This window comes from Amblyraja radiata, chromosome X, assembly GCF_010909765.2.
Source record: "Amblyraja radiata isolate CabotCenter1 chromosome X, sAmbRad1.1.pri, whole genome shotgun sequence".
Taxonomy (NCBI): Eukaryota; Metazoa; Chordata; class Chondrichthyes; order Rajiformes; family Rajidae; genus Amblyraja; species Amblyraja radiata.
This window is the reverse complement of record NC_045999.1, coordinates 10,106,078-10,127,154: the sequence shown is the minus strand read 5'-3', so window position 1 is coordinate 10,127,154 and position 21,077 is coordinate 10,106,078. Positions and strand designations below refer to the sequence as shown.

Below are 21,077 nucleotides of genomic sequence, written 5' to 3'. Positions count from 1 at the left end.
AGGCGGAGTGAGAGAGGGTCTGAGTTTGGCGATGTTGCGGAGATGAAAGAAGGAGGTTTTAATGACATGGCGGATGTGAGGCTCAAGGGAGAGGGTGGAATCAAAGATCACGCCAAGGTTGCGGGCCTGGGGAGATGGGGAGACAGTGGTGCCGTCGATGGTGAGAGTGGGGTTATTGATTTTGCTGAGTGGCTTTGGAGCCTATGAGGAGGAATTCTGTCTTATCGCTGTTGAGTTTGAGGAAATTATGTTGCATCCAGGTTTTTATAGCTGACAAACAGGAGTTGATATGGGAGAGGGGGGGGTTGTGGGGGGATTTGGTGCCAAGGTAAATCTGGGTGTCATCAGCGTAACAGTGGAAGTCCAGATTGAAGTGGCGGAGTATCTGACCAAGGGGGAGGATGTAGATGATGAAGAGGAGGGGGCCGAGTACGGAGCCTTGGGGAACGCCTTGAGTGACTGCGGCTGTAGCAGAGGTGTGGTTGTGGAGAGAGATGAAGTGGGATCTGTTGGAAAGGTAGGAACGGAGCTTACTCCACCCATCTGCCAATCGCCCCCTCTCTATCCCCTGCATCTATCTATCATTGCCGTGCTTTGCCCCATCCCCACCTCTCTTTTCCAGCTGCCATCACCCCACTCCATCAACCTGAAGTAGGGTATCGATCCGAAACGTCGACTGTCCATTCCCTCCATTGATGCTGCTTGGCCCACTGAGTTTAGTTCAGTTTAGAGATGAGTTTCGACAGAGTCCTCGCTAACACACCTTCCCATAGTTCTACATTATCCCACTTTCTCATCCACTTTCTACACACTGGGGGCGATTTACGTAGGGCCAGTGAACCCACAGATCCGCACGTCTTTGGGATGTGGGAGGAAACTGGAGCACCCGGAGGAAACCCACACGCTCACAGGGAGAACGTACGAACTCCACACAGACAGCACCTGTTGTCAGGATTGAACCCGGGTCTCTGGCGCTGTGAGGCAGTGGCTCTACCAGCTGCGACACTGTGCCTCCAGCACTTTGTACATTTGCTCCAGAAAATCACGCCGGTTTTATGTCGGAGGAATAGTCTATTTATCTTGAAGGAGGAGACAAAAAAGAACTCTTTCTACCTGAGCACCATCACAATGAAACAGAAATTGGACCTTTTTATTACGGGATTTTCAATGGCAGTCACTATTAGCTAAATATAATTTTTCATGTTTCTTGATGTGTATCTTGACACAATGATACTTACTGAGTAACCACACTTACTGAGTAATTCATTTTTATATACAATACAATACAATAACCCAAAGGTCAAAATGACGGGGACATCGATTTGAGTGACAGAACAGAATGCTTTTCATCTGAGAAAATACACGACATTGCAAATATATGCATTTCAACGCATTTGTTTCAAGCTTGATTTGCTGGAGCAGAGAGGATGAATACCAATGAAATAACTTCAATATATTTGGATTATTTTCAGGATACAAGGTTGAGAGAAGGCATCGTAAAGTTGAAGCCTCATGAAGAGCCGCTTCGATCCGAGCTGCTGAGCGGCAAGTTCACCATCCTGGTAAGATCGAAAAGTTCTTAAAGTCTCTGTAATCTCATGTAAATGGTTGTGTGGGATAAAATGGCCGCCTCTATTTTGGGGGAGTGCAGGCTTTTAACTGAAGGCCCGTGTGTCCACGTGTTAACAAGTTCACGTCAGACTAGTAGATTAGGCCACTCAGCCCATCGGGGTACTCCGCCATTCAATCATGGCTGATCTCTGCCTCCTAATCCATAGAAACATAGAAAATAGGTGCAGGAGTAGGCCATTCAGCCCTTCGAGCCTGCACCGCCATTCAATATGATCATGGCTGATCATCCAAATCAATATCCCATACCTGCCTTCTTTCCATACCCCCTGATCCCTTTAGCCACAAGGGCCACATCTAACTCCCTCTTAAATCCAGCCAATGAACTGGCCTCAACTACCTTCTGTGGCAGAGAATTTTACAGATTCACCACTCTGGTGAATCTCATTGATGTTAGACAACAGGTGTTGTTCCATGAACACAGAGAGTGCCGAGTGCCTGGAACATGTCACCGGAGGTGGTGGTTGAGGCAGATACGACAGTGGCATTTAAGAGACCTTGGCATAAACATGGATATGCGGGGAATGGAGGGATATGGGTTATACGGACGACAGATGGCACAATGGGCTAAGTGTTCGGCTGGCAACCTGAAGGTGGCCGGTTCGAATCCTGCTTGGAGTGTGTACTGTCGTTGTGTCCTTGGGCAAGACACTTCACCTACCTTTGCCTGGGACTAGAGACGGAAATTAGCTACTGATTGGCTACAATCTCGCATATTTACATGCAAATGTTCATTAATATGCACTGTCCCTATAAACAAAACATTATTATTATTATTATATGCAGGCAGATAACAGATGAGGAAAAGCTTTTTCACCCAGAGTATTGCGAATCTGTGGAATTTTCTGCCACAAAGGCAGTGGGGGCCAATTCACTGGATGTTTTTCAAGAGAGAGTTAGATTTATCTCTGAGGGCTAAAGGGAATCAAGGGATATAGGGGAAAAGCAGGAACGGGGTATTGATTTTAGATGATCAGTCATGATCATATTGAATGACGGTGCTGGCTCGAAGGGCTGAATGGCCTACTCCTGCTACTATTGTTCTGTTTCTATGCTCTCTTTGAAAACAGCTCAGCTTTCACGTATTTTCTGAATGGCTGGGAATGTTGTGAGTAGATTTGGCATCTGAATGGAATGGCTCTTTGAGAATTGGAATGCTTTAAAAGCGCCGACTAGCAATGAATAACTGGCAGAACCACTTTTTTCTGCACCTCCTCCAACTCAATCAACTGTATCCGTTGTTCAAGATGTGGACTCTTATAAATCGGCGAGATCAAACGCAGACTGGGCGATCGTTTCATTAAACACCTTTGCTCAGCCTGCCTGAACCTACCTGATCTCCCGGGTACACAAAAATGCTGAAGAAACTCAGCGGGTGCAGCAGCATCTATGGAGCGAAGGAAATAGGCGACGTTTCGGGCCGAAACCCTTCTTCAGACTTCTTCTTATTTCCTTCGCTCCATAGATGCTGCTGCACCCGCTGAGTTTCTCCAGCATTTTTATGTACCTTCGATCTTCCAGCATCTGCAGTTCCTTCTTGAACACTACCTGATCTCCCAATTGCTGGACACTTTAATTCTCCTTCCATTCCTACACTGACCTTTCTGTCCTCGGTCTCCTCCATTGTCAGAGTGAGGCTAAACGCAAATTGGAGGAACAGCATCTCATATTTCGCTTGGGCAGCTGTGGTATGAATATTGATTTCTCTTTAATTCAGGTAGCCCCGGCATTCCCTCTCTCTCTAGCCTTCCCTGACGTCCTCTGAGTGAGGGCTATTTGTATATATGTATGTAGCTTGCTTGTGTATACGATTCTCATAACAAATGTAAAGCACTTTGGTCAACGAGAGTTGTTTTTTAAATGTGCTATATAAATAAATGTGACTTGACTCTATCCTTCCCCCACCCAATTCACACACTAGCTTCTCATTTTCACCCAACAAACAGCTTACAGTGACCTTTCCTTTATTATCTTTATTTTTTGCATATCTTTCATTCATTGTTCTTTATCTCTCCATATCTCTCGTTTCCCTTATCAATAATTATCAATAGTTTCGGAGGGGGCGCTGCTCTGGCAGCAGCCATGTCATGCAGCTCGTCAGTTTTTCAACTTTTTTTTAATTTTTTAGTATGTTTTAAAGTCTGTATTTAATGTTTCTTTGTGTGTTTTATGTGGGGGGTGGTGTGGGGGGGTGAGGGGGGAACCGCTTCGGTCGCCTCCTCCACGGAGAGGCGAGTTTTTCCAGGTCGCCTCCCCCGTGGCCTAACATCAAGGATCGGCACGGCCTTTCCCGGAGACGCGCCGGGGCTTCAGCGGCGGGCGCAGCGTGGACTCTCGGCGTGGAGCGGGTGAGCCCTCGCTGGGGCTCGCTGGAGGGGAGCGCTCCGTTTCGCTGGCCCGGGGCAGCCGGCAGCCTGAAGTCGCAGCCTGAAGTCGCGGTCTGCAGAGCTCCAGCTGGTGCGGCGTCTACAGCCCGGGATCTCACGTTGGGGGAAGAAGAAGCCATCACTGCCGGCCCGCGGCCGACTTCTACCGCGGATCCGGCATGGACTTACCATCACCCCTGGAGGGGAGCTTCGACCGCCGGCCCTGCAGTCTACGGTGTTTCTGGCTGCGGCGGGGACTTAAATCTTGACCGCCGGTCTGCGGCCTACAACAACTTAAAGCCGCGGTCTCTGGTGAGGAAGAGCCGATCCTGGACTGACTCTGGACTCTGGTCCTGACCACGGGGGGGAAATGGAGGAGGACTGGCCAAATTTTGTGCCTTCCACCACAGTGATGAATGCTGTGGTGGATGTTTGTGTTACAGTTTTATTGTGGTTGTGTGTTCTTTATTATTGTATCGCTGCAGACAACCCAAATTTCCACCAGCCTGGCTGTGTGGCAATAAATTATATCTAATCTAATCTAATAACCAGTCTGAAGAAGGGTCTCGACCTGAAATGTCACCCATTCCTTCTCTCCAGAAATGCTGCCTGTCCCGCTCAGTTACTCCAGCTTTTTGTGTCTACTGTCTTTGTATGCAGCAGGTCGTGTCTTACTAACTTGATCATTTTTTAAGGAGGTGACAGTGGATGTTGTCTACAGTAAGGCATTTGATAAAGTGTAGGTTGAAGCAGAAGGTGAACGAGATTCACTGTGACTTGATCGCATGGATTCAGAGGCAAAAGAGGACCCAAGGTGGGGGAACCGCCGAGAACTAAGGGGGACCCCAAATGGAATGTGTTAAAAATGGTTTGTGTAAAGTGGAATGCTTTGTAACTCTGTCGGCACCCATTATGTAGCGACTCTTTGCATACCTTGGCTATGCCAAATAAAGAATATCACTGTAACTTGTCACATGACAATAAATGAATGAATGAATGAATGAATGAATGAATGAATGAATGAATGAATGAATGAATACCAGAACAAAAGGAGGCTACAGATTTTTGGTTATTGAGTAGAGCTACTACTCGTGGAAAAAAGCTGTTTTTATGTCTGGCTGTGGTGGCTTTGACAGTCCGGAGTCGCCTTCCAGAGGGAAGTGATTCAAGGAGTTTGCGGCCAGTGTGAGAGGGGTCAGAGATGATCTTACCCGCTCGCTTCCTGGCCCTTGCAGTGTACAGTTCGTCAATGGAGGGAAGGTTGTAGCCAATAACCTTCTCTGCTGATCGGACGATTCGCTGCAGCCTCCAGGTGTCGTGCTTGGTGGCTGAGCCAAACCAGACCATGATGGAGAATGTGAGGACAGACTCTACGATGGCCGTGTAGAATTGGACCATCATTGCCTGTGGCAGATTGTGCTTCCTCAGCTGCCGCAGGAAGTACATCCTCTGTTGTGCCTTTTTGACTGTGGAGTCGATGATAGCCCCCCACTTAAGGTCCCTGGAGATGTCCTTAAAGGATCATTCAACAATTCATTCAACCTCAAACCTATGTCCTCTGGTTCTTGAACCTTGAATCCATGCCCTCTGGTTCTAGAACCGTAAACCTATGTCCTCTGGTTCTTGAACCTTGAATCCATGCCCTCTGGTTCTAGAACCGTAAACCTATGTCCTCTGGTTCTCGATAACATGATAACTATTTTTGTAATGTTGAGAAAAACCTCCGGTAAAAACCAATTGCAACGTTCCTCTTGGTAAACCACTCATTCGATGCGAGCTGTGCCTGCCTGTGAGGAAGAGTGCCTGCAGGAAGAGGAGGGGGGCTGTTCAGCAGCGGACATTAGCAGCGTCAGGGCTGGGAGAAGCCGCAGCAGGGTTATTTTCGATCAGTCCGTCTGTAGTGTGGCAACGATTCTACTACAGTGCTTCCTTTGATCATGGGTCTAGTAATATGAATCATGCCTTTCTGGAGGCCTTGCATTACGTTGATGTTTAATCAATTTTAGAATGATGGAATATTTACAGTGACTGCCCGAAATGGTGTTTGTTCACTTCTCATTACTAAGCGCAAAAGATGAACTAATTCCACTGTCTGCAACTAGGGACGCTGACAGAGCACTAAAATGTCATATGTATAGAGGGACGTACATCTTAATATTCATTCCAATTTTCATTGGCGTTTTCTTGTGTTTGCCTCACGTTCTGTTTAAGTGTATGTTAATAAAGAAAGTGAATGTTCTTGCTTTTTCTACTTTCTTCCCCTGGCCTCTGCTGATCTTTGCATCCGTTTGAAGACTTTGTCATCAGATGCATTGAATAAGATAGATACCGTGTTTCAAACGTGAAGATGTGTTCATCGTTTGCAAGGCTCTACAATTTTCATTCTTCAACATCCACAACAATATCTATTCTTGATAGTATTGCAGTTATCTGGTGAACAGTCTCATTTGAGCAAATAGTTCAGTTTAGTCTAGGGATACAACGCGAATACAGGCCCTTCGGCCCACCGAGTCTGTGCCAACCAGCGATCCCCGCACACTAACACCAACACACACAATAGGGACAATTTACAATTTTACTAAAGTCAATTACAAACCTGCACGTCTTTGGAGCGTGGGAGGAAACCGAAGCACCCGGAGAAAACCCACGCAGGTCACGGGGAGAACGTACAAACTACGTACAGACAGAACCTGTGATCAGGATCGAACCCGGGTCTCTGGCGCTGTGAGGCAGCAACTCTACTGCTGCACCACTGTTTACTGATACTGAGCACAGAATTAGATTTTGTGAAAGCTTCTATATATTTTGGCAACGGTCGATTGTGCATTTTTTAAAAGAGTTGGCAGCCTAAAACCTGGACTACTTAAAAATAAATGAATGGAAAATGTGAATCCCTTCAAAACTGACCTTTCAAACCCTGAAGGCTAAACACCATTTCCAGTAAGAGGTTACAAAATGCTGTTAATTTAAATCAGACTTTACTGGACTTTATCTTGCATGAAACTTTACTCCCTTCATCCTGTAACTGTACACAGTGGAGGCTTGATTGTAATCATGTATAGTCTTTCCACAGCATGCAGTAAAAAATGCTTTTCCCTGTACCTCAGTACAATAATATAATGTTATAATCAGACTGAAGAAGGGTCTCGACCAGAAACGTCACCCATTCCTTCTCTCCAGAGATGCTGCCTGTCCCTCTGAGTTACTCCAGCAGTTCGTGTCTATGTAAACCCGCATCTCCAGTTTTTTCCTTAATTATTGCAGTTCCTTCCTTAATAACAAGTTATTACCACTTGCTATTTTGATAAAGATGGGGATAGACACAAAAAGCTGGAGTAAATCAGCGGGTCAGGCTGCATCTCTTGAGAAAAGGAATAGATGACGATTCGGGTCGAGACCATTCTTCAGACCTTCGGATTCTTCAGTAAAGATGGGGGCTTGGAAGAGCACAGGAACATGCTGTATTGTTACAAATGATTGAAAATACCTGCTTACAATTGTTTTTGAAGAAACAATCTGGAGGATTGGTGCTAATCTTTGTGTAAAATCTTAATGTTGAACTGATGCTGATTTTCTTTGTTTATCAAGCCTTTGGTAGTAGACAAAAATGCTGGAGTAACTCAGCGGGTGAGGCAGTATCTATGGAGCGAAGGAATAGGTGATGTTTCAGGTCGAGACCCTTCTTCAGACTTCAAGCCTTTGGCAGTGATGCTTTGCCCGAGTCTTGTTCTGTGGACCTGTGGCTTACTATTCTTCACACTTCTTGAATCCTCACTGTACCCTGGCTTTAGTGCGGAGGCAGCATCTTCAGTTGGATATATGTTTACTCACTGTTAGTCTATACCAGCCCACCATCGCTCATCCAGCAACTGGTGGTCCAGCACCTCCTGTAATCTGATCAAAATCACGAGAGTCAAGTCAAGTTAAGTCACATTTATTTATATAGCACATTTAAAAAACAACTCTCGTTGGCCAAAGTGCTTTACATTTATATAAGAATAGTATAACAAACAAACTACATACATATATAGCCCTCGCTCAGAGGACGTCAAGAAAGGCTTGGGAGTACAGATTGGTTTTTAGTCTCGACTTAAAGGAGTCGATGGAGAGGGCAGTTCTGATGGGAAGAGGGATGCTGTTCCACAGTCCAGGAGCTACAACCGCAAAGGCGCGGTCGCCCCTGAGAGCACACTTGAAACTCTTCCCTCCCAGAAGTCCCCCCGAAAATGTGGCGCCCAGACCGGGTGAGGCGGCCGATCTCGACCTCATCGGGACTTCCACGGCTGATTGCCGGGTCGAATTGGACGCTTGTGGCTGGGGCTCTGGAACTCGGGCCCAGCCAGTGCCGGCAGATCTGTCCCCATGGCCGACTTCCGAGGCCGACTTTGCGGGCCGGTAACTTGGCTTCTCGACGGCCAAGCAGAGCGTTCTGATCCCTTTGGACTCCTCTCAGAGGCCATGACCTCTGTTGGTCCAGGTCCACACAGGGGTCTAGAACCAAGGGTGCGGTACAATTGGTGGTAGACCTGTAGTTGATTCGCAGAGATAGAGTGGCCTGGACAGAGTGGATGTGGAGAGGGAGTGGGAGAGTCTAGAACCAGAGGGAACTGCCTCAGAATAAAAGGACATACTTTCAAAATGGAGATGAGGAGGAATTTTGTTCTTCAAATGGTGGTGAATCTGTGGAATTAATTGCCACGGACAGCTGTGGAGACGAAGACATTGCGTATTTTTAATACAGGATTGCCAGGTTCTTGATTAGGAAGGGTGTTAAAGGCTACAGGGCAAAGTCAGGAGAATGAGGTTGAGAGCGGAAAATGGTGGCGTAGACTCGATGGGCTGAATGGCCTAATTCTGCTCCTATGTCTTATGGTCTTATAATCCATCTGCGTTTGCCATTCTTGGACTGTGCTGTCTACTCCTGTGGTTTCAGCATGTACAAAGATCTCGTCATAAACTCACTCCAAGGTCACCTCAATATTGCAGCTAAATCAGGAGACAGGTTCCTGACCCAAGGCAACGGTAGAGTTGTTGCCTCACGGAGCCAGAGACACAGGTTTGATCCTGACCACGGATGCTGTCTGTACAGAGTTTGTGCGTTCTCCCCGTGACCTACGTCCCCATGGCGTTCTCCCCGTGCGTTTTCTCCGGGTGCTCCGGTTTCCCCCCACACTCCAAACACACACAGGTTTGTAGGTTAATTGGCTTGATATAATTGTAAATTGTCTCTCGTGTATGTAGGATAGTGTTAGTGTGTGGGGATCGCTGGTCGTCGCAGACTCGGTGGGCTGAAGGGCCTGTTTTTCTAAACTAAACTAAACTGTAATGGGACCTAAGATGTGTCCATAAGTATCAGATTTGCACAGTATTTTGAGTTCTTGGTTTCTTGGTTTCTTGGTCCTCCAAAATATTCCAAATGGAATAAAAAGAGTTGGCGTAAGATAGTTCATTACATTACGGTACTTCGTAGAAATAGCGTGTTTTTGTCAGATTCTTGAGTATTCAGGGCTGTTTACTTAAACCACATACACTCCAGGCAATGGAAAGCACAGGAGGGGTGTCCCATCAAGGCCAGTTTATTGTCACATGCACCAGTTAAGGTACAGTGAAATTTGAGTTACCATACAGCCATACTAAGTGAAAAGCAACAAGACACAACCGCATAAAAGTTACTATAAACATCCACCACAGTGGATTCCACATTCCTCACTGTGATGGAAGGCAATAAAGTTCAATCTTCTTCCTCTTTGTTCTCCCGCGGTCGGGGCAGTCAAACCATCCGCAGTCGGGCCGATCAAAGCCCCCGTAGCCGGCGGTCGAAGCCCCCGTCGGGGTGATCGAAACTCCCACGTCGGGGCGGTTGAAACTCTCTCCGCGGCATGGAGCTCCCGAGTCGGCCTCTTCTTACCAGAGAACGCGGGCTTCACGATGTTAAAGTCCACAGGCCCCGCGGTTGGAGCTTTGATCCCCGGCAAAGGGATCGCAAGCTCCGCGATGTTGACGTCCCGCAGACTCCCGCGGCTTGGAGCGTCAGTCGGTATCCAGGAAAGGCCGCCAATTCCACGATGTTAGGCCGCAGTGGGGACGGAGATACGGTACGGAAAAAATCGCATCTCCGTTGGGGTAAGAGATTGAAAAAAGGTTTCCCCCCCATAAAAAAAGAAGAAAGGGCAGACAGACTGTTGGCGAGGCAGCCGCCGCTGGTGGCGCCACCTAGTGTACACACTTTGTTAGTTATTCACCAATCTATTCTCCAGGTTGTTTCAGTGGTGCTGTTGATAGCTCTGTTTGACTGGGAATGTTTTTGCACGAAACCTTACAGCGTGTCCACAACTTCCATCTCCTCTACGTCCAGGCTGTGGACTGTGCTTGGTGCTTTATTTCGCTTGCGGGGGCGGTGATAATCTTTCATGGCTTCCTTTGTGAATATGTAGAGGAAGTAATCATTGAGAGTACTCGCCACCATATGCTCGTCGTATCTTTCAGGGTCATTTGCTGTTTTTAACATTGTGGCCAATTCTCGGAAAACCCTCTTGCGATTTTGTACTGAAAGTTAATGTTTCCCTCTCCTGCCGTGTTTACCTCAGTCCAGCATTATTCCCTGCTTACCCCTCCACACCATTGCTACATGCAACCTTCCATGCTTTTGGTGACATCCTTCCTGTAGCCACAGGATGTGACAAATGTTTTTTTCCCCAAAAATAATCCACTCAGTACAATTACCAACATTCCCTGTTCTTTGCACCTCTTCATATCCCTCGTTCCCCTCTCCCCTGCGTCTCGACCCAAAACATCATCTATTCCTTTTCTGCAGAGAAGATGCCCAACCCGCTTAGTTACTCCAGCATTTTGTGTCAGTCTTCGATACAAACCAGCATCTGCAGTTCCTTCCTGCACACACCAAGTTTGTCCAATCTCCTTATAGTTAATCCAAACAGCACAGAGGTAAAAGGGACTAAGTAAGTTCATGGATGGGAATGGCTTGGAGGAATATGGGTCAAATGCAGACCTAGATACACTGATATGGTGTTTAGCTCACTGGTGCTCGATTTGTATCAGCTTTACATGCACAAATTTAGTTTAGAGATACAGTGTGGAAACAGACCCTTCAGCCCACCGAGTGTGTGCCGACCACTTGTTCTATCCCACACACTTGGGACAATTTACAGCAGCCAATTAACCTACAAACAAACCTGCACGTCTTTGGAATTGGGAGGTAACCGGAGCACCCAGATAAACTCCATACAGACAGCAGCCGTAGTTAGGATCGAAGCTGGGTCTCTGGCACTGTAAGGCAGCAAGTTTACCCCAGCACCACTGTGCTGCCCCTTTTGTAGTGTTGCCCATTTTGATGAAAACGGTCTATAATATTTCTTTAGCCTTTAGCCCTTAATATTTACTCCACCCTTCTGTCAATTAACCCTCCGTCCTACCTCACCCGTATCCACCTATCACTTTCCATTCATTGGCCCATCCTCGTTCCTCTTTTCCAGCTTTCTCCCCCCCCCCGTTAATTCAATCAGTTTGAAGAAGGGTCCCAACCCAAAACATCGCCTATCCATTCCATTCCTACTCACTGCTGCCTGACTCGCTGAGTTTCACCAGCACTTTGTGTTTTGCTCATTTCAGGCATCTGTAGTTCCTTGTCTCCATATTATTCCTTCAACTCTTTGACTTTGCCTTTTCAGAGCAAATATGGGAATTTTTCATTCATTTGGTCCTGGATCATGTTAATTTTGTCTTAATGCGAGCGTCACCAGGAAGCTAGTTACCTCTCAGTTACAGAATTGTTCTCAACTAGAAGGTCAGCAGTAGGAAAAGGAGAGAGGAAAATTGGATCCACAAACCTGTCCACCATCTGTGGGTAGCCAGCACCTCAGCCCTAGTATTGCCATTGTCTGCACGGATACAAGGCCCTTCAGCCCAACCCAGTGTCAGGGGTTAAGGGGAGAAGGTGGAATTGGGTTGAGAGGGAAAGATAGATCAGCCATGGTTGAATGGTGGAGTAGACTTGATGGGCCGAATGGCCTAATTCTACTCCTATCACTGACGAACTTATGAACTCCTCCATGCCAATCAAGATGCCCCATGTAAACTACTCACATTTGCCTGTGTTTGACCCATATAGACTCTAAACCTTCCCCAGCCATGTACTTTATTAGTCCTTTAAACCTGTATGTCGCTTAGAAACATCGAACATTGGTGCGGGAATAGGCCATTCAGCCCTTTGAGCCAGCACCACCATTCAACACGATCATGGCTGATCATCCAAAATCAGTACCCCCCCCCCTCCTGCTTTCTCCCCGTATCCCTTGATTCCGTGATGGAAACTTTATGCTTGGATTAGCTATCAAGTTGGACACACTTGGATTGTTTTCTCTGGAGCATCAGAGACTGAGGGGAAGGCACGGGGAGCAGGGTGACATTGGTAGTTGTGGTGATGATGGATGCCCTTTATTTTATTTTCGCTATCCTTGTGGAGGACAATATGCTTGCAGATTTTGCCATTGAATGTTCAAGCTGCAATCTCCCTTGTGTTTCCCCCCTTCAATTTAGTTATGATTTTAAATGAGGAGCTTGTTGAAGCAGGGACTATCTCAACATTTGAGAAACAATTGGACAGGTACATGGATAGGAAAGGTTTAGAAGGACATGGGCAAAACGCAGGGAGGTGGGGCTAGTGTAGATGGGACAGGTTGACCGGTGTGGGTAAGTTGGGCCGAAGGGCCTGTTTCCACGATGTAAAACAAAAAGAAAAACCACAATTGTGTCTTCAACTAATTTCAACTTCTTTTCAACTTTACGTGATGGGTAAACTTTCAAGTCACGGTCCTGTTGAATCCATGCTAGTTGACCCAGAGAGAAGGCTGACATCAGTTCACACACTGATGGTGGTGTTTAGTTTAGAGATACAGCACGGAAACAGGCCCTTCAGCCCACCGAGTCCGCGCCGACCAGCGATCCCTGTACACAAGCACTATCCCACACGCTAGGGCCAATTTTTAACCAAAGTCAATTATCCTACAAACCTGTACGTCTTTAGAGTTTGGGAGGAAACCGGATCTCCCGGAGAAAACCCACGCAGTCCCACGGAGATCCATGCTAGTGTGGTTCCTTTTCACGCCCAGTATATTTGCCCTGCTGTCTAATGCCCAGAAGTGAAGGTTCAATGGTTCAATGCTGCTTTTATTGTTACCTAAGCACTATCCCTAGTTTACAAAATGTACAGAAATAGTGCACTCAGCCCGCATGCAGGTGGTGCCAAGTTTTGCACTGTTTTGAAAGTCCAGTCCGCGCTCTAAGTCTTGTAAGCGGGAGCCGATCCTGGCGAGCCCCAGGCTGCTGCAGGGCCTCCAGCCGTCGCCATCGGTGGACGTGTGGATCGAACATCGAACCCTCGTCCCTCTCCTCTCCCGTCCACCTTTGTTCCAGCGGGAACGCCTCCCGCAGCCGACCCCGAGGGCGCGGTGGGCCAGAACAAAGCTCCTACAGCAAGCAAGATACATCACTCCTTCTAAATGCAATGGGCTGACGTACAGTACGCAACGGAGCGGAACGTCTGCCTTTTTTTCATCCATTTCCGTAACCCGACCCAACTCGCAGTGTAATCAACGTTGCGGGGGAACTGTTTGTGTTAATAAATTATAATTCTGAAAATGAGGAGAAGATGTTTACCAAAGAACTTTTATTTTTACGAGGATGTTTCCGTAACCAGCTTCCGTCTCTGCACTAGTATCTTTGCTCCGCTACGGGATCTTTGGTGCGGAGGCGGAAGCCGGTTACGGAAATGGGGCCTAAAAATTACCCATGAATCTGCCCATGACCGTACTACGTCTTTTTCGTCGAGTGGACTATCTTGCTCGCTATAGGATCTTTGAGCCAGACCCCGATCCCTCTCCTACCGGCCTTGCTCCTCGCCCCTCACGTCCGTCCTCGATGCCGGCTCCACCCTCCCGATCGGCCTCTGGGCTTCGAGGGACGATGCTGAGCAGGGGCTGGCTCAGCGGCTCCCCCGACAGGCCACGACCCACTGTGTCCAAGTCTCAGTAACACCCAGTGTCATGTTCCTGCCCTCATGAGACAGTCTGCCCGTTACAGTCAAGGTTAGCACTGCCTCGCAGTTTCCTTCCGACCGCTGAATCATGAAGTGGCTTTTCAGTTATTCATTCACTCGCTGCAGGCTGAGGCAGCATTTAGTTACCAATCTCTAGTTGCCCGTGGGAATGCGGCGGTGAGCTGCCTTCCTGAACCACACCAGCAACAGATCTAACTTTTACGAAAGGTTGATTGGTGTGGTTAAGCTGGAAAGGGTGCAGAGAAGATTTACTAGGATGTTGCCAGGACTCGAGGGCCTGAGCTACAGGGAGAGGTTGAGCAGGCTAAGATGCAGGAGGATGAGGGGTGATCTTACAGACGTGTGTGTATAAGATCATGAGTGGAATAGACAGGGTAAATGCAGTTATTTACACAGAGCAAGGGGATCAAGAACCAGAGGTCATCAGTCTGAGGTGAGGGGAGAAAGATTTAATAGGGCCCTGAGGGGCAACTATTTGACATAAAGCTATATGGAATGAGCTGCCAGAGGAGGTAGTTGAGGCAGGTTCAAAAAAATATTTGACAGGTGCATGGAGAGGTTTAGAAGAATATGGGCCAAACACAGTTAGGTGGGACTAGTGCAGATGGGGCATGTTGGTCAGCATGGGCAAGTTGGGTCGAAGGGCCTGTTTTCGTGCTCTATGCCTCTATGACTATGAATATGATTCTAAGTCTCCATTGCAATACATATGTGTTCATTCACATCTCTACTCATTTTCAGAGCACAATTTTCCTCAATTCGATTGAAGGTCTTTCATAAAACATTAGGTTGGATTTGGTGATTTCTATCCTGAGGTGACCTACCCACCCCCCGCCCCATCCTTTTTCCCGGGTTACTCCAGCACTTTGTGTCTATCTTCGTTATATACCTGCATCTGCAGTTCCTTTCTACGGCATGGTGTCGCAGCGGTAGAGTTGCTGCCTTACAGCGCCAGAGACACGGGTTTGATCCTGACTCCAGGTGCTTGTCTGTATGGAGTTTGTACGTTCTCCCTGTGTCCGTGTGGGTTTTCTCCGGGTGCTCCGGTTTCCTCCCACACTCCAAAGACGTACAGGTTTGTAGGTTAATTGACTTTGGCAATAAATTGGCCCTAGCGTGTAGGATAGTGCTGGTGTACAGGGATCGCTGGTCAGCGCGGACTCGGTGGGCCGAAGGGCCTGTTTCCAGGCTGTATCTCTAAACTAAACACCACTATCAGTATATGAACTGATGCCAGCCTTCTCTCTGGGTCAACGAGCTCAGTACTGAGGCTTCAATTACTCTCCGTGAACTCAAATGGGCAATCTTTGCTTCCTCATGTCCAAAAGCAGACACTCTCCTCTGAGCCCTGTCACACCAAGAGATTTCCAGGAACACACAGATAACACTTTGAAGATGTCACTGGTTTTCCTTGTAAGGAAAATCCTTTTCAATTTTACGGGAATTACTGGCCTGAGTGCTGTAGTTTAGTTTAGAGATACAGCGCAGAAACAGGCCCTTCTGCCCACTAAGTCCATGCCGACCAGCGATCCCTGCACACTAACATCCTACACACACTAGGGACAATTTACAATTATTATTACCAAATTATTTACCAAGCCAATTAGCCTACAAACCTGTACGTCTTTGGAGTGTGGGAGGAAACCGGAGTACCCGGAAAAAAACCCACGCAAGTCACGGGGAGGACGTACAAACTCCGTACAGGCAGCACCTGTGGCCAGGATCGAACCTGGGACTCTGGCGCTGTAAGGCAGCAACTCTACCACTGTGCCACCGTGCCGCTCTGGAATATATACGGTCATAAAGGTGAAGAGGCATCTGACGGAAATGAGTTGATCGACCATCTGAGTCGATGGTCCTGATTCCTGACCATTCAGAGGCAGGAAGAGGGCAGAACCTCCCCAATGGCCTCTCCTACACACCATGGCGCATCATTGTGACAGTCTGCTGGCCATCACACAGGACTCCTCACCCATCTCCAAGGCCCACAGAACTAGCATGGAAGTGACTCACCCCCAGGGGCCACACAGATAAGAGAAAATCCTGCGGAGGAAATGATGGTTAACGTTTATTGAATCAAGGAAGATAAGAAAATGGTTTATTTTCTGTTTTGTGCTTTAAAGTAAATAAGCTCCTGATGGATTGGTGCTGATTTGTGGTCAGATTGTGTGAAAATATACCTAGGAGGGAACTGCAGATGCTAGTTTAAACCGAAAATGGACACATCAGTCTCAACCCGGAACATCACCCATTCCTTCTCTCCAGCGATGCTGCCTGTACTGCTGAGTTACTCCAACATTTTGTGTCTATCTTGAGTGAAAATATATACAGGTCCTCGCCAGATTATGAAAACCCAACTACAGCCTGCGTGTATAAAGGAGCGTTTGGGAGACCACAGGGACACATTTAGGGCTGCCGCAGTGTTGCAGGCATCCTCTGCTGGGCCGGATCTCGATTACTGGCAATATCTGAATGGCGGAGTTAAATGCCCTGGTCTCTCACGGCTAGTGTTAGTTCGTTCAGTGAACCCTCATTATGACAGACCTCCCTATAACAGATACCGGTTATAACGGAAAGACTCTTTAAGAACACAGGCTGCTAGTTACAGTGCAGACACTATGGACATTGACAAGGCATTGAAATTGACAAGGGATCGACACTTAACACTATTGAACAATGTAATAAACAGCCTTTAATATTTTTAGTGTGCAGAACAAAGATATATTTTTAGCCGTTATAAAGGACGATGCATTTGAAAACAACTCGCTGTTTCACGGAGAGACCGCTTGGTGGTTGGAGCGAATCCCTCACTCGGTTATAGCGGACAATCTACAATAACGGACACCATTCCCGCCAAGCCCCTCCCCCATGGTCCGTTGTAACGAGCGTTGACTATATTGCCGGGCATTTCTGATTTGCAAACTGTTGGGATCACAAACAGTTCTCGGGAAGGGAAACCTGTCATAAGCTGGGGAGGATAGTAGAGCATCTAAAGAGGGGCGGACCCAAACCAGGAGTTGGTCTCGTCTGGGATGCTGAGGTCTGTGTAAATTGTAGATTTTAAGTTGAAAATTCTAACTCCATTAATCTAGTCGAAGATGTGCACGCCCGTACTTTAATATGTCAGTTTGGTCCTTACCGAGATACTTTCCTTTAGTTTTTAACGTGTACAAAGTCACACCAGCCCTGTGCTTTTTTTAAGTCTGAAGAACGGTCTCGACAGAAAACATCACCTATCCATGTTCTCCAAGGTTGCAGCCTGACACGCTGAGTTACTCCAGCACTTGGTGTCACCTTTTTAAAAATCTCCCTTCTGTTACCAGTTCGTTTAGTTTCTAGTCACGTATACCGAGGTACAGTGAAAAGCATTTTTGTTGCGAGCAGTCAGCGGATAGACTACGTGATCACAATCGAGCCGTCCACAGTGTACAGGTACAGGATAAGGGGAATAACATTTAGTGCAAGAGAAAGTCCAGTGGAGTCCGATAAAGGATAGTCCGAGGGTCTCCAATGAGGTAGATGGTGTCAGGAGAGCTCTCTAGTTGTTGATAGGATGGTTCAGTTGCCTGATAACAGCTGGGAAGAAACTGTCCCTGACCCTGGAGGTGTGCGTTTGCACACTTACCTTTTGTCTGATGGGAGAGGGGAGAAGAGTGAGTGACCAGGGTGTGATTGGTCCCTGATTATGCTGCTGGCCTTGCCGAGGCAGCATGTGGTGTAGATGGAGTCAGTGGATGGGAGGTTAGTTTGTGCAATGGTCTGGGCTGCGTCCACAATCCTATGCAATTTCCTGCGATCTTGGACAAAGCTGTTCCCTAACCGTGCTGTGACTCATCCCGATAAAATGCTTACTACGGCGCATCTGAAGAAGTTGGTGAGGGTTGTCGGGTCTGGGCTGAATTGCTGAATTGGATAAGCAACAGCAAATGGAGAGCTTCTCTGCATCCTGTGAGGTGGTTCAGTCCACAAATATTTACCAAGACATAAAAACCGATAGCATCCTGAACAGCAGGGAAGATCCATATCTGTATGATCGATTGCTGCTCTGTGTGTGAAACAGATGGCCCAACTTGTCTACCTTATTAAGGATTAGCTGAGGTTGAATGGAGGTGCAAAGACCAGATAGGTTCGGAGCTGCCCAAGTAGGGCCCATCCCAGAAGCACAGCCTGTGTTTAAAGTACAAACTAAGAGAAACTAAACTAAATTAAACGACAAAAGCACAGGCAAACTTTGCAGGAACAACACACCTCGAGGGTTGGTTTAGTTTAGGGATTAGTTTAGAGATGCAGCGCGGAAACAGCCCTTTGACCCACCGAGTCCGCGCCGACCAGGGATCCCCACGCACTAATACTATCCTACACACTCTAGGGACAATTTACATTCATATCAAGCCAATTAACCTATAAACCTGCACGTCTTTGGAGTGTGGGAGGAAACCGGAGATCCCGGCGAAAACCCACGCGGGTCACGTGGAGAACGTACAAACTGCGTACTGATGGCCCCCGTAGTCAGGATCGAACCGGGGTGTAAGGCAGCAACTCTACCACTGCGCCACCGTGTCACCCGTTTGGTGTTTTTATCCCTGAAAGTGTGGAGGAGAAATAACTGCACTTATCCTGATCCCTTTCTGAACAGGCAGTACTCTAAACACAGCTGTTGGCCTGTTTAATGCATAAAATGTGCGTTTTTTTTTTAGTTTAGTTTAAAGATTCAGCGCTGAAACAGGCCCTTCGACCCACCGGGTCCACGCCGACCAGCGATCCCCGCACATTAACACTATCCCACACCCACTAGGGACAATTTTTACATTTACCAAGCTAATTGACCTACAAACCTGTACGTCTTTGGAGTGTGGGAGGAAACCGAAGATCTCGGAGAAAACCCACGCAGGTCACGGGGAGAACGTACAAACTCCGCACAGACAGCACCCGTAGTTGGGATCGAACCCAAGTCTCCAGCGCTGCATTCGCTGTAAGGCAGCAACTCTACCGGTGCGCCACCTGTGTGGTAATACGCTGACTGAATATAATTAGATTAGGGTGCTGAGACTGAAAAACTCACCTTGATGTTATTGAACGGCAGAGCAGACGGCAGAGGGCAGAGGGGCTGAATGGCCCATTCCCACTTCCAGTTCTTTCATCTGACTTGGATGCCATTGGTGCCACTGGTCATTAATCTCCAATGGTAATATTCTCCGACGTGAGGATATAATATGGTGTCTCGGTGGCACAGCGGGTAGAGCTGCTGCCTCACAGTGCCAGAGACCCAGGTGTGATCCTGACCTCGGGTGCTGTCTGTACCCGACCGTGCGTTCTCCCTATGACCGCGTGGGTTTCCTCCGGCTGCTCCCCGTTTTTCCCCACATCCCAATGACGTGCGGGCTTGTTGGCTAATTGGCCCTCTGTGAATTGCCCCTATTGTGCAGGGGGGGGGGAGTGGATGAGAATACGGAATAACATAAAACAAGCGTGAACAGGCGGCCGCTCTCAACCTCATCGGGACTGCCGCGGCCGATCAGCGGGTGGAATTTGCTCCTCGCGGCCGGAGCTCTGGAACTCCAGCCGGGCCGGAGCCGTTCCCACAGCCGTCTCTCCAGGACAACTTTGCAGACCGGTATCTAGGCCCCTCGGTGGCCAAGGTGGACTGTTAGACTCTTCTCAGATGCCGTGACCTCTGTTGGCTCGGCAAAATGGATAATCCAGACTCTGGAACCTAGGGTGCCGGAAAATTGGTGGTGGACCTGTACTTTTCTATAACGGCTAACATGATGAGCTTTGACCCATCAGTGAGTGGCATAAATATGCAGTGTTTCCCACCACCATCAGTGTGTGATCTTCATTACAGCAGCGTTGTCTCCACAGCATCCTCTCTTATTCCAGCAACCTCTGCAGAACCTTCTACACTGCTCCTAGTGGAATATTTTCATTCCCAGCCAGTCATGTCCCCCATTGCATTTATCATTTGCACACATAACTCATTTATTGTGATTCTTAAAGCAGGCATACTTCCTTAATTTTAGACACAAGGAACTGCAGATGCTGATCATTAAACATCTGGGCATTCTCCATTCCAGCTGCTGGCACCTGCTTTAAAGACATTTCTCCCATTTTTTAATGCCTTGCCCAACCAACTCAACTCACACCACTGGAACTCATTTCTCTTTAATTTTAGATCAAGGAACTGCAGATGTTGGTTTATAACAAGCTCTCTTGAAACTTTATGAATTGAGGGTGTGTCATTTGTTGGGGGGGGAAAGGAGAGAGAGTGAACAAAGAGATATTTTTTGACTGTGTTCACTTTTTGATTGTTGCAGCCAATATCCAGCACATAATTTCCTACCTTTTTTTAAATTGCTTAATGCTTTACTGATATTCTTAAAGTCCTTTCCCTTCATTTGTATTTTCCCCAAAAAATAACTGTCCTAGTTTACGTTTGGGGTGGTGAGTCATAGAGTCATACAGCGTGGAAACAGGCCCTTCGGCCCGACTTGCCCATGTCGACCAAGATGCCCCATCTGCACCAGTCCCAGCTGCCCGCATTTGGTCCATATCTCTCTAAAGCTTCTCGAGCCTCTCTTAAGCTTCTCACCCATTCCTTCTCTCCAGAGATGCTGCTTGTCCCGCTGGGTAATGCCCCTGTCCCACTTAGGAAACCTGAACGGAAACCTCTGCAGACTTTGCGCCCCACCCAAGGTTTCCGTGCGGTTCCCGGAGGTTGCAGGTGGTTGCTGGAGGTTGCAGGTAGTGGAAGCAGGTAGGGAGACTGACAAAAACCTCCGGGAACCACACGGAAACCTTGAGTGGGGCGCAAAGTCTCCAGAGGTTTCCGTTCAGGTTTCCTAAGTGGGACAGGGGCATAACTTCAGCATTTGTGTCTATCTTCTCTCGAAACCATTTCCATCCATGTACCTGTCCAAATGCCTTCCAAATGCTGTTCTAGTTCCTGCCTCAACTACCTCCTCTGGCAGCTGGTTCCACATACCCACCCCGCTATGTGTGAGAAAGTT

The 21,077-nt window shown here is 47.6% G+C and overlaps 1 protein-coding gene across 1 annotated transcript in view; it reads left to right on the top strand.

The window, feature by feature from the left end:
- Positions 1-21,077, top strand: part of ptpn9 (protein tyrosine phosphatase non-receptor type 9) — a 101,608-nt gene that overhangs the window by 20,002 nt on the left and 60,529 nt on the right. The window contains exon 3 of the mRNA XM_033014762.1: positions 1,473-1,562. Coding sequence (XP_032870653.1) covers positions 1,473-1,562 — 90 coding nt within the window. The remainder of the gene's footprint in view (positions 1-1,472; positions 1,563-21,077) is intronic.